At 43.9% G+C, this 20,512-nt stretch overlaps 1 protein-coding gene across 1 annotated transcript in view; it reads left to right on the top strand.

Annotated features, from left to right (window-relative positions):
- The window catches only part of LOC144104474 (iris-like), a 150,272-nt gene that overhangs the window by 128,558 nt on the left and 1,202 nt on the right, over nucleotides 1-20,512 (top strand). Inside the window, exon 5 of the mRNA XM_077637515.1 lies at nucleotides 8,285-8,459. Within this exon, the coding sequence (XP_077493641.1) occupies nucleotides 8,285-8,459 (175 nt within the window). The remainder of the gene's footprint in view (nucleotides 1-8,284; nucleotides 8,460-20,512) is intronic.

Below are 20,512 nucleotides of genomic sequence, written 5' to 3'. Positions count from 1 at the left end.
CAGCTTGGAGCGCCACAATCTTCGTGTCGTCGCTTGGTCGCTTGCTTCTCGAAATTATCAGAGCCTATGAAAATGAAACAACAATGCGTGAGCTGCGTCTCATTAATAAACAGCTTAATTACGTCATAACAAATGTGCGAGATGGCAAAAAACATAAATGGCAGCCCCTTTCACAGTTCCGTTTCTATCAACACCTGGCATACAGACAAATTTAGAAGAACAGGCCGATACTTTGGGTGAATATTTTTCTGCAGTTTTCAGTTCATCTCACTACAGAGAATCATTCCTCAAATATAAAAACACAGCTGAAAAACAAAGACTGCCGACAAGTGGCAGTTGAAATGAACCCTATAATAACCTGCTTACAATCCAAGAAATTAATAAAGTACTGTCCGCTGGTAAGCAAACTGCACCTGGCCCAAATGAAATACATTATCAGATGCTGGTTCATCTCTCTGAACCGGCTGTGGAGGCACTTTAAATTTTTTTTAACGAAGTTTGGGCGTCGGGGAAACTTGCCGAAGCCTGGAAGATGGCCATTATTGTTTCAGTATTAAAACCCGAAAAACCCTCCACCCTTCCTAGCAGCTATAGGCCCATAGTTCTGAATAGCTGTCTAGCGAAATCTTTTGAAGCTGTATTGAATATCAGACAATCATTCGTGTTAGAAGACCGGGAGCTTCTGGATGTCCATCAATGCGGTTTTAAAAAAGCTTGCTCAACCATTGACCACCTGGTTCCTCTTAAAAACAGTGTTCGTGAGGCTTTTATACACAGACAGCATTGACTCGCAGTCTTCTTCGATTTAGAGAAGGCGTATGACACAACGTGGAGGTTTGGGATTATTCAGGACCTGGCTGAACTGGGCATCCGCGGCAGTATGTTGAACTGCCCTAAAGGCTTTTTGTCTAACCGTACATTTCATGTCCTCCTAGGCTCAACCCTTTCAAGGAAGTTTATCCAAGAAAATCGAGTACCTCAAGGATGTATTTTGAGCCCAACACTCTTTATTGTAAAAATTAATTCTATCAGTTAAATAATCCCAAGGTGCGATATGTATTCTGTCTATGTAGATGATATCCAGATAGCTTACACATACTCGAATACATCAACATGCGAACGACGGATACAGCCAACAATAAACTGGCAACATGGGCAGACCAAAATGGCTTCAGTTTTTCTCCACAGAAATCGGTGGCCATTTTTTTTCTCACTCAGACGAGGCATGCAGATAGATCCCACCCTACACCTGAACAAAATAGACTTACCCGTGAAGAAAACCCATAAATTTCTAGGTATAACATTCGAAAGAAAGCTCGCCTTCCTGCCTAACATAAATGCGTTGAAAAATAAGGCTTCTCGATCCCTGACCATACTCAAAGTGCTGTCGAGAAAACACTGCGGAGCCGATAGGACATGTCTCTTACAAATATACCGCTCTGTAGTACGCTCTACCCTGGATTACGGATGCATAGTGTATGGGTCAGCGAGACCATCGTACTTCAAACGGCTAGATCCAGTACATAATTTAGGTTTGCGTCTCTCCACTGGTGCATATAGGACATCACCCGTAAACAGTCACCATGTAGAAACGAATGAACAATCGCTTACAGATAGAAGAGCCCTGCTCACATGCTCATACGTTTTAAAAATCCGTTCACTGCATAAGCATTTATGTTAACCTATCGCCACAAAGTGGCTTTCTGGAACACTGCTCAACAGCAAACCGCAAGCTACTTGGACTCTCCTCTTGCGATTTGAACAGATGCGCCGGAACCTTGGCATAATAGACGTATTGCCAAACATTGCCCGCAGGCGAGGTCCACTGCCGCCATGGCACAATTTCTCTGAAATCTGTGATTTCACTCTTACACAGTTCCGTAAGAAACAAATTCCGCAACAACATATAATACAAGAATTCTTCACACTTGAGGAAAAGTACACAACTTTCGCAGCATTTTATACCGACGTTTCAAAAACAGATGCATAACGTTGGAAGCGCAGTTGTACAGGGAAATTGGAATAAAATAGTAATACTTCCACAGTGCGCTTCCGTCTTCACTGCGGAATATTACGCTATCTGTGTAGCCATAGAAAAAATAGTAAATGAGAACCTCTCCAACAGTATTATTTACACAGACTCACGAAGTGTGCTCACAGCCCTTCATTCTAAAAATGCAATAACCCCGCTGCTTGTCGACCTCATACACAACATTACAACAGGCATAGCTCAAGGACAAAACATAAGACTCTGCTGGGTATTATGTCGGCATAAAGGGCAATGAAAGAGCATATTTGTGCGCTGCTCAAGCTTGTGACAAACAAATTGAGAACATAAATATGCCCTGTAGAGATTGCATGAACTTACTACATAGTAATGTAAGAGAAAAGTGGCAGTCCACTTGGAACAGCGAACTAAATAGCAAACTACGGTTAATAAAACCAGTCCTAGGCGAATGGAAGTCAAGTGTGCACCAGAAACGTTTCAAGGAGGTCATTATCTGCCATCTCCGGATAGGCCGCACACACATTACACGCAACTTTCTGCTAAATAAAGAAGACATACCGGTTTGTACATGCGGAGATGAACTTAAAGTCAATCCCCTTTTAATTCCATGCTCTAAACTGGAAAAGCTGCGGAAAAAGTGATTTTCTTTGTTTTACAACCAATGCGTCCCTTTTCATCCATCACAGCTCTTGAGTGATAATGCTATTGTGGACATGTCTTGGTTTTTAGATTTTTAACAGAAGCCGGTTTTCTTTAAAATATGTAAATCATGACCCAGTACATCGCCTGATACACCTCATCCATTTCTTATTCCTGAGAAAAAGGGTGAGGTCTTTATTTGATTGGTTGAGAGCCTCGAGATCCTTGCCCTGGTAAGGATGGCCGCTGAGGTTACCCAACCCCCTTTAAAAGTTTTTAATAGTACCCATTCCTAGAATCTTTTTCTTGGTCATCATGAGGTAATTCTAAATACTTCAGCACTCTGCACCACCAACGATTTTCACATTTCTATAAAATTATCCAGAGATTTCTCCTATACTTCGAGCTTGGCGCATGATGGCATTGGTTGCCTATGCGCCATGAAGCCCAACACAACACAGCACGAATTGTCCCTTCTCCAAGCTGGTGACTAAGAGAGAAAATGTTGGCTCCGATTTCACTTTTCTGCGGTTTGATAGTGAGGCCGGCCTCGCGCACCCTGCTAAATTGCCTGTTTAAAGTCCGAACACGTTATTCCCATGTAGAGGTCGCTAAGAGAACATCATCGATGTAATGAACTAAATTGTCTATGCCTTGTAGCAGAATGCGCATCAAGCGCGTAAAGATAGCCGATGCTGACATAATGACGAATGGCATATAGGCGAACTGATAGTGACCAGATTGGGTAGAGAACGCTGTTTTTGGTCTTGGACAAAAGATGGTACTTGCACCGTCTTTTGGGACGCACGCTCTTCGTAGCGTTTGAGCATATTGACGCGTAGCCCATGTCGATCCAACAAGCCACGTCGTTCTTTTGCCAGAAACCATGAACGGACATTTGCACTGCATCAGGAGTTTATTTTGGCTACTGTGCAAAAAGAATGAGGGCACGATCTCTGACCATTAAATGCCGATTTTTGCTGTTCCTGTGATAGCATCTCTTCATAGACTGTTGGGCACGCAACGAATCTTGATCTTCCACTCTGTTTTCTCGAGACGTTGTCTTAGATCGAGAACATAACCATATGTCGTCTTCGTGTCTTCTCTCAGCTCTTCCCTTGTCCAGAGCTATCTTAGGTCTACGAGCGGTTCTCGCTCATGTCGCCCAAATATAAACTCAAACGGAGAAAACCCCAGACTCGCCTGCGGCACCTCCATGTTTGAAAACAGATGCGGAGCGGTATAATGATGCCATGTTTTAGGCTGCTCCTGACTGAGCTTCAGCGGCATATGCTTGAGTGTGCCGTTAAATTTCTCCACCATTCCATTGCACATTGGATGCTAAGGGGTCGTACTGAGGTGTTTCACCGCCAAGAGATCGTTAAGCTCTCTTATCATTTCGGAAGTAAAACAGCAGACCTGGTCACAAAGGATCTCTCTCGGAAAACTTATTCGTGAAAACACCTCCCCCAAATCTTCTGCCACGGTTGCTGAATATATCTTTGGCAAATCCACGGTGTCGAGACACTGCGTTGCAAAATCGATGAGAGTGAGAATATATCCATTCCCTTTCACCGATGTGTGCGACAGCGCACCGATAATATTTACAGCGACCGGGTCGAGTGGAGTGTTGATAAGAGGCAAATGGAGATTTCCGTACTTTGCCATTCGGGCACGCCCTTTGGCAGGGGTCACATGACCTGGCATATCTTTTAATCTCCTCCTGCACTCCTGGCCAGTTGAATTCTTCCAGAACTTGATCTGTAATATTCTTAATGCCCTGACGCCCAGCAATGGGCTAAAGTGGGCAAGCCTTAACACCTGTGATCGGCAAGAATTGTAAAGTACTACCCATCGAACCTCTCTGCCGGAAGCGAGATGACAGAGGCAATACAGCAAAACCCTTCTCGACAGAATAAGAGGGCGAAGTGCCGTGCTTGCCACGAAACACCTTTCCTACTTTCACCCAACACGACTTCATTGACCTCTTTTTGAAACAGTTCCTTGGTGAACCGCATAGGCCCGACGCTTAAAGCAGTATTTTCCGTACTTCGTCCAGAAACTTCCTTTCCAGCCAACACCAGTTTTGGGTCCTCGCCCTCGCCATTTTCGCTGGCAACCTCGTTATTGTCTATGACAGGAGAAAATTTAGCAACGCCCTCCGATTTCTTTCGATTAATATCTAAATTTCACGGCTCACAGGCCTCTGGTATATTTCCAATTATCACATCGTACAATGGTGTCTCCATGCACTTCACCAGGGCGGTGCCACCAGGGCAGCACACGCGAATAAAAGCGCGATTGAGCTCGCACTCTCCCTCCCACAAGGAAAACACATCATTACCGACTCGAAGGGGGCCTGTCCGAACTATGAGCTGGGTTGGATACCTCCTCTCGCCTGGCGCATCCTACAAAATTGCTGTCGGTGCAGCGACCCTCCAAACTGTAACCTCATCTGGGCTCCCGGCCACCAGGGACTTCATGGCAATGACTTAGCCGATCAGGCGGCCCACGCGCTCACTCCCCGGGCACTCACACTTAATCAGGAAGCCTGCTTCGAGCCTACCCAATCTCTAATTAAATTCAAAGACATCACTGCATATTATAAGGACAGTCATCGTCGCTTTCCGGAATCCTGTAAGGGTCTCCGGAGAGCAGACGAACGGCTTCTCAAAATTTTTTCAAATACAATGCTGTGCCCCGCAGTATTTAAACACTTATTTCAGAATTTGATGGTGGCTGCAGGCTGCGCGGAGCGACATTCTCGGACACGACGAAAATTTCCTTGCATGGTAGAGGTATACAACTTCGCTGTAGAAGCCACATCGCAAAGGAATGAATGCTCCTTTGGCAACTCCAGAGACAGGCCCGCATTGTTTGAAGCGAGATGAGAATGTCTTAGAACTGTAAGCTACGTAAAGAAATTTAACCAATAATATGCCGCGTGTGCAGTGTGCGGTAAACCCTTAGAAACAATTTAAAACATTTTACTTGAAGTGGCAGCATCCATTCAGATGTCGGTACAATAAGAGTTACTCAGTCCCCAGGGATAGTTTACTTTTCAGGGGTAGGCGTTAATCAAAAGCCATTGGAAGATTTGTGGCTCAAAAAGTACGATGGAGACGTAGCGATACAAAATCAAGAATGAAAATTGGCCATATAAAAGTTGATTGCATTTGGATTTAAAGTAAACGGCGAATTGAAAATTGGTTGTTTTTTTAGGGAAAGGAAATAGCGCAGTATCTGTATCAGGAGCGAATCTAGACACCATAATGTAAAGTTTGACAGATTGGTTGACAGAAATGCAAAACAAAATACCGAGCACGATGACACTTGCCACCACGCCGGTGGCGCTCCTAACATCCACCCATCTATCGATCCGACAGGAGCCGTGGTCATTTTTTTCTGAGCGCGACTGTACAAGCTGCGCAGTGCGTGCCCGCTGAGGGCCGACACCTCTGCTCAGGCGCTAAAACCTGCAATCTTTACACTGAGACAGCAGTAACATACGTTCCTGTCATGTGTATTTTACTAGCGGGATGACGCATTACTGTGCGCTGCTGTCTCTATCATTAACGATCTGATTACAATCGCTACTGTATAGATTTGCGTAGAACTCTTCGGCTGCTAAACTACAACTGTCTTATCTATATTGCTAATGACATTGCCCTCCTTTTCTCTTAACGCATACATCTGGTTTTTACCTATGCCTAGTTTCATCTTCGCCGCTTTCAGGCTATCTCCCTTCTTTAGAGCATGCTCGATTCTCTCTATATTAAACTTGATTATGTTGGCTACCTTGCACTTATTTATTAACTTCGATAGCTCTGCTAGTTCTATTTTGTCAGTAGGGTTAGACACCCTCAGCTCTGACGTTTCTTAATCAGATCTTTCGCCTACTGACATAGCTTGCCGGTATCGTGTCGAACCATCCTACCACCTACTTCTGCAGCTCACGCTCGAGGAGACACGATCTCGCCAATGCAGGAGGCCGCGGTCTGAATTGCGAACAGTTGGGGTTAAGAGTTAATGGAGGATACCTAAATAATCTCCGATTTGCTGCCGAGATTGCCTTGCTAAGTCACTCAAGAGCTGAACTGCAAAGCATGGTCAATGAGTTAGACAGAGCAGAACGGTGGGTCTAAAAGTTAACATACAGAAATTGAAAGTAATGTTCAACAGTCTAGCAAGAGAACAACCGTTCACAATTGGCAACGAGGTGCTGGAAGTGGTAAAGGAATCCGTCTACTCAGGGCAGGTAGTGACACCTGATCAGGATTATGAGCGGGAAATAAATAGAAGAATAAGAATGGGGTGGTGCACATATGACAGGTTCTCTCAGATCATGAATAGCAGATCGCTAATATCCCCCAAGAGAAAAATGTACAACAGCTGTATCTTACCGGTACACACCTAGGGTGCAGAAACGTGGAGGCTAACGAAAAGAGTTGAGGTTGAATTAATGGCAGCGCAGTGAGCCATGGAAATAAAAATGATAGGTATAACGTTAAGACACCGGAAGCGCACAGAGTTGGTGAGGGAACAAACGCATGGTAATGGCGTCCTAGTCGAAACCAGGAGGAAGAAATGGGTTTGGGCAGGACATATATTACGAAGGCAATATAACCTCTAGTCTTTCAAGGCAACGGAGTGGATTCCAAGATAAGGCAAGCGTAGCAGGGGCTGCATACGGTTAGGTGGGCGAATGAGATAACGAAGTTTGCAGGCATAGGGTGGGCGCAGCTGGCAAAGGAGAGGGTTAATTGGACAGACATGGGAGAGGCATTTGCCCTGCAGTGGGTGCATTCAGACTGATGATGATGATGACAATGTATATTTATTGATTCATTTATTTATTCAAATACACTCAGAGCCCTCTGGGGACATTACATTATGGGAGAGGGGCATAAAGCCATACAGCTGAACAGGAACAAAAATTTCGCTTCAACTATGTAATTTCAGACAAACAGAGCTCCTGAGGCTGCATGCCAAGGGGCTCAATCACGTTTAGTGCGACCTTGGTGAGCGCAGAACCACCCTTGTTGGGAGCTCGTGCTTCATTTCACCATCAGTCTAGACCTGATGAGAGCGTTAGAGAGTAACCTTGCGGGCTAGCTGTTATGCTGCGCCACACATAATAAATTAAAAATTAGAACACGCGCGTCAGCGTAGACAATAGTGCTGGTCGGTTCAAATCGTCCAGGACAAGCACAGCGCACTAGACCGAACACAAAGCCGTGACATGGTGGCGATGACTTACAGCCGGTCTCATCTTTTCAACTCTGTCCATTGAGTCGCTGATGTTCTTGTCCTCTACCAGGTTTCGTTGTGCATCTCACGGGGGTGTAGCACTGGTTATCTCACCGACCAGACCTGGTCAGGGAGGGGAGTCTGCGCCCCTTCACTTGGCCGCCACACTTGCACACAGCGTTAACAACAAGCCCCCTATGAGAGACTTTCGCCGCGCTCTTTGCTTGCCCCTTTCCATATACCTGTGCTTTGGGAGACCGCAGAGCCTGGTAGGTTTTCACATCAAAAAATACTTATACAAGTCTCACTGGAAGGAGCCGAATACGCTTATGTTCACTGAACGCTTTTCATTGTTTTCCTTCTTCTCGTTTTGGTCTGAATTTGCAGCACAGCGACGCACCACGGCTCTGCATTCTCGCTGGTGATCTTGCTTCCCGAGGAAATTGACGGCCTGGCCGCCATGGAAGGAAAGCTGGACGCACTGAGTGCGCTGCGCTGCTTCAGCCTACTCAAGCCCGTAGGCACGGTGCGGGTCAGCCTGCCTCTTTTCAAGGTGAAGCAGGTGCGTGTGCCCGCTTCATCCGATGCTTAAGTGCGGTTTAAGATGACAGTTGAATGGGGCGGCTTCCCTGGTATAAATAGTAGAGTGCCCCAAGGGAAAGCACATGCTAAATCCACACCAATTTATTTAGTTCATGATACTGTAAGATATGTAAGTAGATTCAAATCTCTTGCTATTCTGTTTACATCGACAATGACAGGAGATGTCCATGTAGAAGCTATCTCTCTTACCCTTTCTCGATGTATTGGAATTGTGTATCGCCTTCAGAATGTATTACATTGCAGGTCAGCACGAATCTGTATTACGCGCTTTTTATTCATCTTTAAGTCACTGTTTTCTTGTGTGGGGAAATACGACTGTGACGAATATTAACAAACTTTCTATGATGCTGCGTGCTGTTCAATTTACCTTATGATTCGCCAATCACGCCAATTTTGCGCGAGAACCCGATTGTTCCCGTGACACACTTCTTTGATTAGACGTTTGCATGCTTTTATAAGCGAATAATATCCAAAGATGACAATACATTTCTAATCTTGTTACACTTACACTTCGCCAATCTTCTTCTGACTTCAGAAGCTGTGGATCGTATGCAACCCCACAAATCAAAACCAACTAAGGTTTCATAATGCTCGGGTCTATCTTGCCTTCGTTTCTAAACACATCTTTGCCTAATGAACGTAGTACCAGGTCATTGTCTTCAATTCGCAACCTGCATATCCAACTGCACTGTTCACTAAAAGATTCTTTTTTCTGGAAAGCACCATGCTCGCAATGCTGTTAGTGATAATATAAGATTGTACTCTCTAATTTTTCTATTTCTACAGTAGCAACTGGTATTATCAATACATGACGCGTTCGTCTAAATGTTGCTGTGATGCGGAGTTATTTTTTACCGAGTGTTGTTTCAATTTTCTACTCCTGAATTCTCACACTTCAGTCAATATCTGCCTATTTTTTCGTGCATCATGTGCTGCCAACATTCAGGGGCGGCGAGGCTTGTCAAGCAGTGGTGGAACACTGCTTTTTTTTTTGCAGGTCGCTACCAACAGCTATCATCTTTACTTACTCTTGAGTGGAAGTACTTTCCACGTGTTCTAAGGAGTGCATTCCCACCAGAATGCGGCCTGAATAGGTAAAAAAAAAATTGGCGACGTTTAGGCTTTTCGCGTAAATCGCGAAATTTAACTACAACTGTCGCAAGCATTTATCTTTTTAACTTTTAGGCCCTTTCACCCCTTCCTTCGAAAAAACGGCATCGAAACGTTTATTCAGATATTATCTCCTCAATTCGAGAGAATCCAACCACGTTACGAGGCCAGGAGGACGAAATGAAAGATGTCAAACTACGGGTGGAGCTCATCTGGAACTGAGATGCGCCTCGACAGCTCACAAGCTGTCGAGGCGTGATGAACAGCGTGATGAGAATTTCTAAATTCCCCCTAAAGATTTCGCCTCACATAGTAATATTTACGCACAAAAATAAAAGGTAGAACTGCAAGGCAAGTACAAAATATTTAAACAGTGCAGGAAAAAAATAAGCACATCATATTACTAAAGTCCAATACATAATGATAGAGGTTTAGGAATTACGGTGCCATATTTCATATTTGAACCTTTTAGACGCAGTATCCTTTTCTTCTAATCATTTAACACTGTCGGAAGCGTAAACAATTTTTCGACTGCGTAATTAGTTCTGTGATTACTACATTCCACTCTAATTATGATGGTTAAGGTAACATATTGTGTTCTTTTGCAGTAAGTTGCAATTAATGTTAATTCATGTTCCATGTGAGCAAAACAATGATAAATCTATCAAGCATGTCTAGTCCTTCCGGAAAACTGCCATGGTTGTTCATTCCTGCCCATGTGAAAAGAATAAAGATTAAATGTGTGCAGCATGTAAAACCCTTAGATAAACAAAATTTAAGAATATTTTTATTGTAATTTTGCTTTTTTGTCCGCGACTAATTTTTCTTTTCCAGAGGTTACAGTGTTTCCTGTGCATAACGGGCAAAGCGATAAATATTTTTCTCCTGTTTTCTTTAGCTGCTTATTCAACTTACTGTGGAAAGTACTAAATATTTTAGTTCGCTGGGCTTATGAGCTTTTAAGAACTTTGCATAAATGCGTTTACGTTCCTCTATTAGCCGTAGCAGGTCTGTAATGAACCATGGTTCGTATATTTTCATGATGGTTTTGTTCGTTGTAAATGAAGAGCGTGCGATGTAAAACTAGAAATTTATCAATCAGCCTATTATAAACTTTCACTGCATCACTTTCAAAGAGGATGTGCTTCCGACACATCTGTTGCACTTCTGATTGAAATGACATCAGTAGTAAAACAGTTATGATTTAGAAGGTGGAGTCCACCTTAGAGGTGTTCGGAACACTTTTGGTCTTGGGCAACATACAAATAGGTATGTGGTCACAGAGAAGAAAACTCAAGACGCCACGGTTGACACAACGCAGATCATAACTTGTAGGACATTTACCCTAAACTGCGTTTGGTGTTTTGAGTAATTCATGTTTCTGATTCTATAACACTGACACATCGATTTAAAATGAGGACACTCTCTGAATTCCTTTTTAGCGGCATCACAATTAAAATATGCGTGTATATCCCCTCTAATAACAGATCTTTTGATACACTCATAACTAAAGACTAAAAACACATTAAAAAAAAGAAACCATGAACTTCACCATCAGGTGAGCGATAACAAAAAATATATCCTGCTCTGTAATACAAAGCACGTCATAATCATTTGTAATGGAAGACATTTGAGGAAGTAGCTCACATTGTACTTTAGTTCTTTACGATGACACACCTTCAATATGTTTCAGTTTTTTTTTTATTCATATAGAATATGCTTTTTTCTTGCAAATTAAACAAACCGAAATTTTGAAGTTGGACGCGAAGTCTCACTTTACAAACTAAGGTCATATTTGTTAATACCAGAACAAACTGTCAAATTGTGCTGTATTGGTATTGGCAGAATATGCAGTAAGATAGATGGGAACCTTTAATCCCTCCTGAGTAACTTGGAAGGAGATAAATCACTCCTCCTTTGTTAAACGGGCACATGCTTGCACGAAGACAGGACACAACAAACGAACACCCACATGTACAGAGAGCACTGTACAGAGAGCACTGTACATGCCGTTAGCGTTCTTTTGTTGTTTCCCGTCTTTTTTTAGCAGGTACACATCCGCTCAAAGATGATCCAACTCGTCCGAACAAAAGTATTCCTTAGTTAGGCAACCGAAATCAGCCATATCAACCGCAGCTCAAAGAATGAAAAATAATATAATATAGAGATCGAAGGTCGTCTTCGTAGTGGATTACAACATTGCTGTCGTGGTGGGCGTTGCGCACCAGTATGTTTACATTTACATGCCACTCAAACAAGACTTTTCCGACCACTCACTAACAGAAAAGATCAACTTTCTCGAGAGCATAGTTACGTTTTCGCAGATGTAAAGTTTGTTCTGGCTGTCTCTGAGATTCTGTTTTTTCACTAACCAGGCGTCTCTCTTTGCTTGGCCCTCAAGCCTTACGATGATGGCAAGAGTCATACCGGCCTTGCCTGGCAGCCTGTGCAGTGCCCAAATGTGCTGCTTATTGAAAACAGCGGCTTAGTGTGTCTTTGCCACATTTTTAACGTTATAAATAAGCTCTTCATCTGCAGTCGTGGGAACATCGCCCAGTTCGAGGTTCAAACGCCTGCTGGACCACTCAAAGGCATTAAAATCCACTTGTGAGCTGTCGAGGTGCATCTCAGTTCCAGATGAGCTCCATCCGTAGTTTGACATCTTTCATTTCGTCCTCCTGGCCTCGTAACGCGGTTGGATTCTCTCGAATTGAGGAGAGAATATCTGAATAAACGTTTCGATGCCATTTTTTCGAAGGAAGGGGTGAAAGGGCCTAAAAGTTAAAAAGATAAATGCTTGCGACAGTTGGAGCTCAATTTCGCGATTTACGCGAAAAGCTTAAACGTCGCCAATTTTTTTTTACCTATTCAGGCCGCATTCTGGTGGGAATGCAATCCTTAGAACACGTGGAAAATACTTCCACTGAAGAGTAAGTAAAGATGATAGCTGTTGGTAGCGACCCATTGGATGGTGATTTCGTTACATTTCTTTATTCCAGCTTTGAGCGCAATACAACATACTGGGGACGGCAAAAAAAAAAAAAAAGCAGTGTTCCACCACTGCTTGACAAGCCTCGCCGCCCCTGAATGTTGGCAGCACATGATGCACGAAAAAATAGGCAGATATTGACTGAAGTGTGAGAATTCAGGAGTAGAAAATTGAAACAACACTCGGTAAAAAATAACTCCGTATCACAGCAACATTTAGACGAACGCGTCAGTTATTGATGAATTTCGGCTCGCGCTACCATAATCTTGCCGTCCTGGTTAGCTAACCAGGTAGAGCGGCTGCTCCGGTGAAGCGTTGGACCCGGGCTCGATTCCTGGACAAGGACGGATTTTTCTTTAACTGCGAAGTTTCTGTGGAAGCTCTATAGCTTTCCTATGTAGCCGTAAGGCTGCACTTGGATGGGTACCAGTGAGTTGTTACTGACATACTACATTACAGTGTGTGCGTGTGCGTGCGTGCGTGCGTGCGTGCGTGCGTGCGTGCGTGCGTGCGTGCGTGCGTGCGTGCGTGCGTGCGTGCGTGCGTGTGTGTGTGTGTGTGTGTGTGTGTGTGTGTGTGTGTGTGTGTGTGTGTGTGTGTGTGTGTGTGTGTGTGTGTGTGTGTGTGTGTGTGTGTGTGTGTGTGTGTGTGTGTGTGTGTGTGTGTGTGTGTGTGTGTGTGTGTGTGTGTGTGTGTGTGTGTGTGTGTGTGTGTGTGTGTGTGTGTGTGTGTGTGTGTGTGTGTGTGTGTGTGTGTGTGTGTGTGTGTGTGTGTGTGTGTGTGTGTGTGTGTGTGTGTGTGTGTGTGTGTGTGTGTGTGTGTGTGTGTGTGTGTGTGTGTGTGTGTGTGTGTGTGTGTGTGTGTGTGTGTGTGTGTGTGTGTGTGTGTGTGTGTGTGTGTGTGTGTGTGTGTGTGTGTGTGTGTGTGTGTGTGTGTGTGTGTGTGTGTGTGTGTGTGTGTGTGTGTGTGTGTGTGTGTGTGTGTGTGTGTGTGTGTGTGTGTGTGTGTGTGTGTGTGTGTGTGTGTGTGTGTGTGTGTGTGTGTGTGTGTGTGTGTGTGTGTGTGTGTGTGTGTGTGTGTGTGTGTGTGTGTGTGTGTGTGTGTGTGTGTGTGTGTGTGTGTGTGTGTGTGTGTGTGTGTGTGTGTGTGTGTGTGTGTGTGTGTGTGTGTGTGTGTGTGTGTGTGTGTGTGTGTGTGTGTGTAGACTTCAGATATCAGCGTCCAATTTCTTTTCTTCCCCTACTCTTAAAACGGCTCGAACAAAATTATTCAAGATCAGATACTCTCGTCCTCACAAAATTTTGAGCTTATACTGAAAGACAAAAAGCTCTATAAGGTTTTCTTTATTTACTTTACAGAACATTGTAGAAGTTGACAAGCTCTAGTTTCACCTTGCTCGTTGCCCTGACGCACTCTTTTCGCAGAGAACTTTGTTCGCCGATTTAACAGACTATGCACTTCCTCATTTCATATGTAAAATCATTATTCACCGAGGCACATTAGTAAGCATTTAATGGCTGCATTTTTTCTTCTCACCTTTTATTTCTTTTATTTACTTTTATTTTACTTTTTCCGCACCACTCCCCTTCCTTTATCTCCCAATTTTCTTCCCCGCGCAGGGTACCACGCCAGGGTTAACTTAAATGTAGGCTAAATTCTGTTTTTGTCATTAAAGAGCTTCTCTCTCTCTTTTTAAGTTTACAGAGCTGGCGCTGCATGATCAAGAAGAGAACCTGTTATAAAATTTAGAACAGTCATGAAGCATAAATTATCGTTTCTGTCTCTTGAGATGCGCAGAAAGCCGCCTCGACTGATCCTTTTCTTTAAAAGTTAGCATACGAACGAAAGTATAGAGAAAGTGCCGTTCATCCCACCTACCTTCATTCCATTGCGCATTTATCATTTGCATAAGGTGGGCATCCCACATTGCTGCACTCCCGCTCACTTGACTTATTTCTTCTCTTGGCGTGATCTTAGTAGAACCACCTGCTGGCAGCTTTACTTGCCAATAACAGAGTCAGGGAATTCATAAGTGGTTGCGGAAACACTCTGCAATAGACGAGAAGGTATTCTTTTTGTTTTCTGGATCGTGTAACTCTGGATCGCAATGACGAAGAGTTTGCATGTATCAGCCTTATTCATCATAATTATCAACATCATTTATTATTCCTTAAGGGCCCTAGGGAAGGGGGCATTACATAAGGCAGGGGGAAGCAAGAAACAATGTTCGCAGTCATATCTGTGGTGACGTTTTTATGCAATGAAAAACAAAGAAAAAGGCATGGCAATGCTATTCATTTCTATGCAACCGTGCATAAGGAAAGTTAAATGCGAAAACCAAACGGACGACAACAACACCCACGCGATTCATGCCCGCATACGTTTACGGAATGCTCAAAACAACTTTTACAGGCACAGTACACAAAAAAGGTGGGCAGGCATAGAGCAAAAAGTATATATGTATAAATTAAATTAAAGAGCAGTAACAAAGCAAACTTTCAGCCTGAGACAATCAATGAGTAAATCAACAATGAGCCAACGAGCAATGACCAATGAGTCAATCAGGAAAAGAAAAATTGAAAATTTCTTGCTGTTCATCAGTTTAATTTATCAAAACGAGCGGATATAAACTACGTAATTTTATGGATGCGTTCATGAAAAATTGATAACAGGAACCGAATTTCATTCATCAATTTCAGAGGGCAAGAATGATTTATTGAATGCATTTCTGGAGCCTGTTATATGCTGTACACTCGGAGAACAGAAAAGGCGACGCGATATTTGTATGGGTGGCATTTGAAGGGAGCCTCGAATGTCAGGGTGGTTGTAATATAGGTTATCAAATAAGCCCCAACGCGACTTCTTTCTTCGACGATTTAAAGCGTTGAGATTAATGGACCTTTTTAATGCACTGACGCTAACCCGTGTACCATATACGGAGCAAATGAAGCGAGCCGTCCGATTCTGGATGCTTTTAAGTAATTCAATTTAGGAATGCCGATGATGACTCCATACGGCGCAGCTAAATTTGAGCTTAGGTCTAAAGTACACCTCATGGGTGTACTTTAGACTTAAGCTTCTACCTCGAAGATGAAAGAGGGCGTCTAATCAAGCCGACTGTTCTGAACGTGTCAGCTACAAGACCCGTGATATGTTCAGACCAGTTCAGTTTGTCCGTGAGAGCAAGACCTTTATATCGGAATGATTCAACATGTTAAATAGTCGTGTACTTTAATGAATATGAATAATCTGCAGTGGAATGTTTTCGGGAGGCTAGCGTACTCTTGAATAGGGGCACATTAAGATTCATCGCCCATGTGGCACAACAGGTTTCATTATATTCAGGTTTTTCTGCAGGAGTGACTGCTCAGAGGTATATCGGTAATGTGACGATAAAGTGCAAGATCGTCAGACAGAAGGCGAATTGTGGATGATATGCGTGTAGGGAAGCAATGCGTATTTTTCAATAAAACATGGTCATTTTAGCGCCGTCTTTGTGTCACTTCTCGCTCTTATCCTCGTTGTGTTACGATGCTGCAAAATTGTGAAGCAGTACTAACTTTCCCATACTTCCGTTCTTCTGCGGAAAAAGGCAGTAAGCTGATCGGTCTGTAACTTTTCAAATCCTTGACGTCTCCTTTTTTATAAATTTTGATAATGTTATAGTTATTCTAAGCTTCTGGTACGCTATAGGTCATAAGGCAATGTGTATACAGGGTGACTACTTGTTCTAGCATAATCTCACATCCATCCTTCAGCAGATCTGCTGTGACCTGATACTCACCAGCTGCTTTTCCCTTTTGCATTGCTCCTAAAGCTTTCGTTACTTCCTATTTCTTTACTGGCGAGATATCCCATCGCTCTGCGCTACTGTCTCTCTCATTAACGTTCTGATTGCATTGGCCACTGTATAGAATTGTGTAGAACTCTTCGGCTACTTTAACTATCTTGTCTATATTGCTAATGACATTGCCCTCTTTGTTTCTTAACGCATGCATCTAATTTTTACCTATGCCTAGTTTCCTCTTCATCGCTTTTGGGCTACCACCGTTCTTTAGAGCGCGCTCGATTCTCTCCATATTGAGCTTCCTTTTGTCGGCTACCCTGGGCTTATTTATTGACGTTGATAGCTCTGCCAGTTCTATTCTGCTCGTAGGGTTAGATAATTTCATGCTTTGCAACCAGATCTTTCATTTCCCGAGATAGCTTCTATGTACAAACGTTGGCGCAAAATAAGAGACAATCACAAGAAAGGTGGACAAGACAACGCGCGTTGTCTTGTCCACCTTTCTTGTGATCGTCTCTTATTTTGCGCTAACGTTTGTACATAGAACTATGCACCAACCAGCCCAGCAACAAGTGTTTCTGAGATAGCTTGCCGGTATCCTATGGAAGCATCCAACTTACTACTTCTACGGTGCATTCCGTAATGATAGCAGTGAGATTATCGTTCATTCCTTGTATATTAAATATTCTTCCTTAGTTAAAACAGAATATTTGTTCTGCAGCAAAATCAAGACTTCGTCTACTTTCCTTCTTGCCGCGAGCTCTTTAATGGGGTTCTGAATCACTAGTTTATTCCGTTCCCTCTTCAAATCTAAGATAATTCAAGACCTTACCATTGTGTAATCGCTACAACGCACCTTTCCCAGGACCTCGACATCCTGCATGATGCCAGGTTAAGCGCGTTAGTGCACGAGAAAGCCTGACGCAACTCTTTCTTCGACACAAATACAAGATCAAGAATGTTGGTGCCATGCGTTGGAATTTTAGCAGACTGAAGCAAATTGAAAGTAAGAACTAATTCGAAATTTTTTCATTGACGAGAAGATGCTGACAAATCCTTCCAGTCGATGTCGGGATAGTAGAAAAACACCTTCTTGTTGTTCTTAATGTCGTTTGCGCAATATTTTCTATAATTATAATGTAATCGGCTTGTATTATAGAGGTATTTGTGGCTGTTTCGCAATATTATTATCCTAGTCATACTCCTTTGTACAGTTGTTTTATTGTGTGCGAAGTGCATACTTATAATACTGAGTAGTCCTTATTTCCGTTACTTCGCAATCCTGCTGCAGAATTTTAATCTACGCGCGTTAGTGATTACTTTAAATACCCTGTTGTGCATAGTTCTTATGTACTGCTAGTAACAGCCCACTCCTCTTTTTAATGTCGCGTGGGTCATGAAGGAACTTGAAATCAATAAATAAATGTGCCGTTCTCTCCAGAAACAGGTGTTTTCGCTTCTGGATACTAGGTACTCGAGAAAAATGCTTTAACAGTAATCGTCCGAACCTGTAGACCGAGTTTTTGTCCACCTGTTTTTGTCTCTACGTTTTCTTCTGAAATGGATGCAGACACATAATTTCGAACGCTAACAAACCAAATGATTTTTTCGTGGGCGTAAGGAGGTGCCGTCCAGCAACTTTCAGTTGCAGGTGCTGAATGGATTTTAATTTAGTATGATTTTAAAACTTGCCCGAGAAGCCGCTGAGCGTTTATACCCACACTGAGTGATGTCAAGATGCGCTTGCCGAAAGTAGTAATGTGTAAGCATTACTTGCGTCGTGCGTGGCGTGTACTCAAGGCGTTTAAACTTTCTGTCCACAAAATAACTCGGGTAAGCAGGGGTAATTTCGGAGCAGCGCCGCGCAAGCTGCAGCCAAAGGGACGGAGCTCTGGTAAGCTCGGGTGGTAGCTAAAATAAGCTAGGGAAGAGTGACATGGGTCGCACTATCCCTACTGGTGGCCGTGACGGGAACAGCCACCTTCCAGTGGAGTGGAGCATGGCTTAACCGCTGCGCCAGCAGGGGTATGAGGACTCGCCGCCACCTGTGAATGTGAAGGTAGAGAATGGCATGTATGGACATGTATGGAGTTCAGAATGGTGTGCGGTTTGGCGGCCGGCGCGAACTAAGTTACACAAATGGACAGAATGCCACAGATACGCGCCAACGCAAATAACAGTAGTGCACCATGCTTTCGCATTCAGAGCACGTAAACAGTCTTAAAAGCCACCGATATTTTTTTCGTGGCGTCACCCAACCAAATGCCGGCGACGCCGACCGCGTCAGTATCGCGGCAGTCCAGGTTGGCCGGCCGACCGTGACATCAAAGTGCACTTAACCGCTGGCACCGACCGAGACCGGAACTGCCATTACAAAGTCGCTTGCGATTAGTTTTTAAAGGTTAAGTCTTTGTGCCCGATTGAGAGACAACCCGTCTCTGTGTCATCAGAAGCAGTAGCCTGACTACGCGCACTGCAGGGCAAAGGCCTCCCCCATGTGTCTCCCATAAAAGACGTCCTCATCCGTCCTCATGGTGGCGGTTAAATTATGGTTGGTCGCGCGAATTTGCTCGGGACAACCTGGATTGCACAATCCCACCACTGGCGGCACCTGCCATTCGAAGGCAATGGTGCACCCCTGCACTAGGAATGGTGTGAGGACTTCTAGCAATCTATAGATGGTAAGTATAGAAGGACGAATTCTGCATATTTGGACATTAACCCATTATAGCTATCGCGTCGATCCCTAAAGACGGAACGCGGGCTGCGGCACAGCGGCGACTGTCTTCTCAAGTTAGCTATAGTTAGCGCGCAGATCAGAAGGTATGCGGCAGCGTAGCGGCGGGGGATATACGTATATTATGGCAGAGGTAGAATTGCCAGCTGCGTGGCGTCGGGTTGCATCACGCCGCAGCGTACGGTGACTGCCAACTTTTTCAGGCTGCGCTCTGTTCTTTTAAGCCAGTTTTCACTGTTACTAAGGCAGTAGGGCTCTTTCAGAGAAAAAAACGGACAGCCCAACACATTGTGTCTGTCGGAGAGTATAAATACACTCAGAGCTTCGCATGGCATTTCGAGTAATATTCTGTACTCGCCGCGCGGCCGAGGCCAATTTGCGGAGAAAAACACTGTACGGGACCATGCAGGAGGCCACGTTACTCGAAATGTGTTACTCTTTAAAAATGGCACATTTAGCCTCCACATTATCAGACTGTTTTCTATTTATGTACAACTAAGCTCATGCAGAAAGGGGTTCTGCGAGTTCCCGGGTTCGAACTCGACCGCAGCGGCTGCGTTTAAATGGAGGAAAAACGCTAAGGAGCCCGTCTGCTGTGCGATGTCAGCGCACGTAAAAGATCCCCAAGTGGTCGAAATAATTCCGGAGCCCTCTACTACGGCTCCTCTTTCTTCCTTTCTTCTTTCACTTCCTTCCTTTTCCCTTCTCTTGCGGCGCGGTTCAGGTATCCAACGATATATGAGACAGATACTGCGCCATTTCCTTTCTCCAAAAAACCAATTATATAGATTCAGGCAGCCCCGCCGCGGTGGCTAAGTGGTTAGGGCGCTCGACTACTGATCCGGAGTTCCCGGGTTCGAACCCGACCGCGGCGGCTGCGTTTTTATGGAGGAAAAACGCCAAGGCGCCCGTGTGCTGTGCGATGTCAGTGCACGTTAAAGATCCCCAGGTGGTCGAAATTATTGCGGAGCCCTCCACTACGGCACCTATTCTTCCTTTCTTCTTTCACTCCCTCCTTTATCCTTTCCCTTACGGCGCGGTTCACGTGTCCAAAGATATATGAGACAGATACTGCGCCATTTCCTTTCCCCCCAAAAAACCAATTATTATAGATTCAGGCATCTTGTTACATGAGCATCTGCATTTGAGGCCTCTAAAAGCTTTTAATCTACTATAAGAAAGAGAGAACAACTAGATGGCCTGCCACGAATGCTTTGCGAAATTTCTTCACGAGAAATATTGGTAAACATCCGCTTTACCCGAATGCACAAACCATTGAGCACCAAAAAAAAATAATTCATTTACAATATACAACTGTTAGCATGTGTGATCGTGCTTGTAGGGCATTTTGGTTTTGAAAACTTAAGATGGAAAAATATGATGAGTGCC

This window comes from Amblyomma americanum, chromosome 9 (genome assembly GCF_052857255.1).
Source record: "Amblyomma americanum isolate KBUSLIRL-KWMA chromosome 9, ASM5285725v1, whole genome shotgun sequence".
NCBI classification, from domain to species: Eukaryota; Metazoa; Arthropoda; class Arachnida; order Ixodida; family Ixodidae; genus Amblyomma; species Amblyomma americanum.
This window is presented reverse-complemented; position numbering and strand designations above follow the sequence as displayed.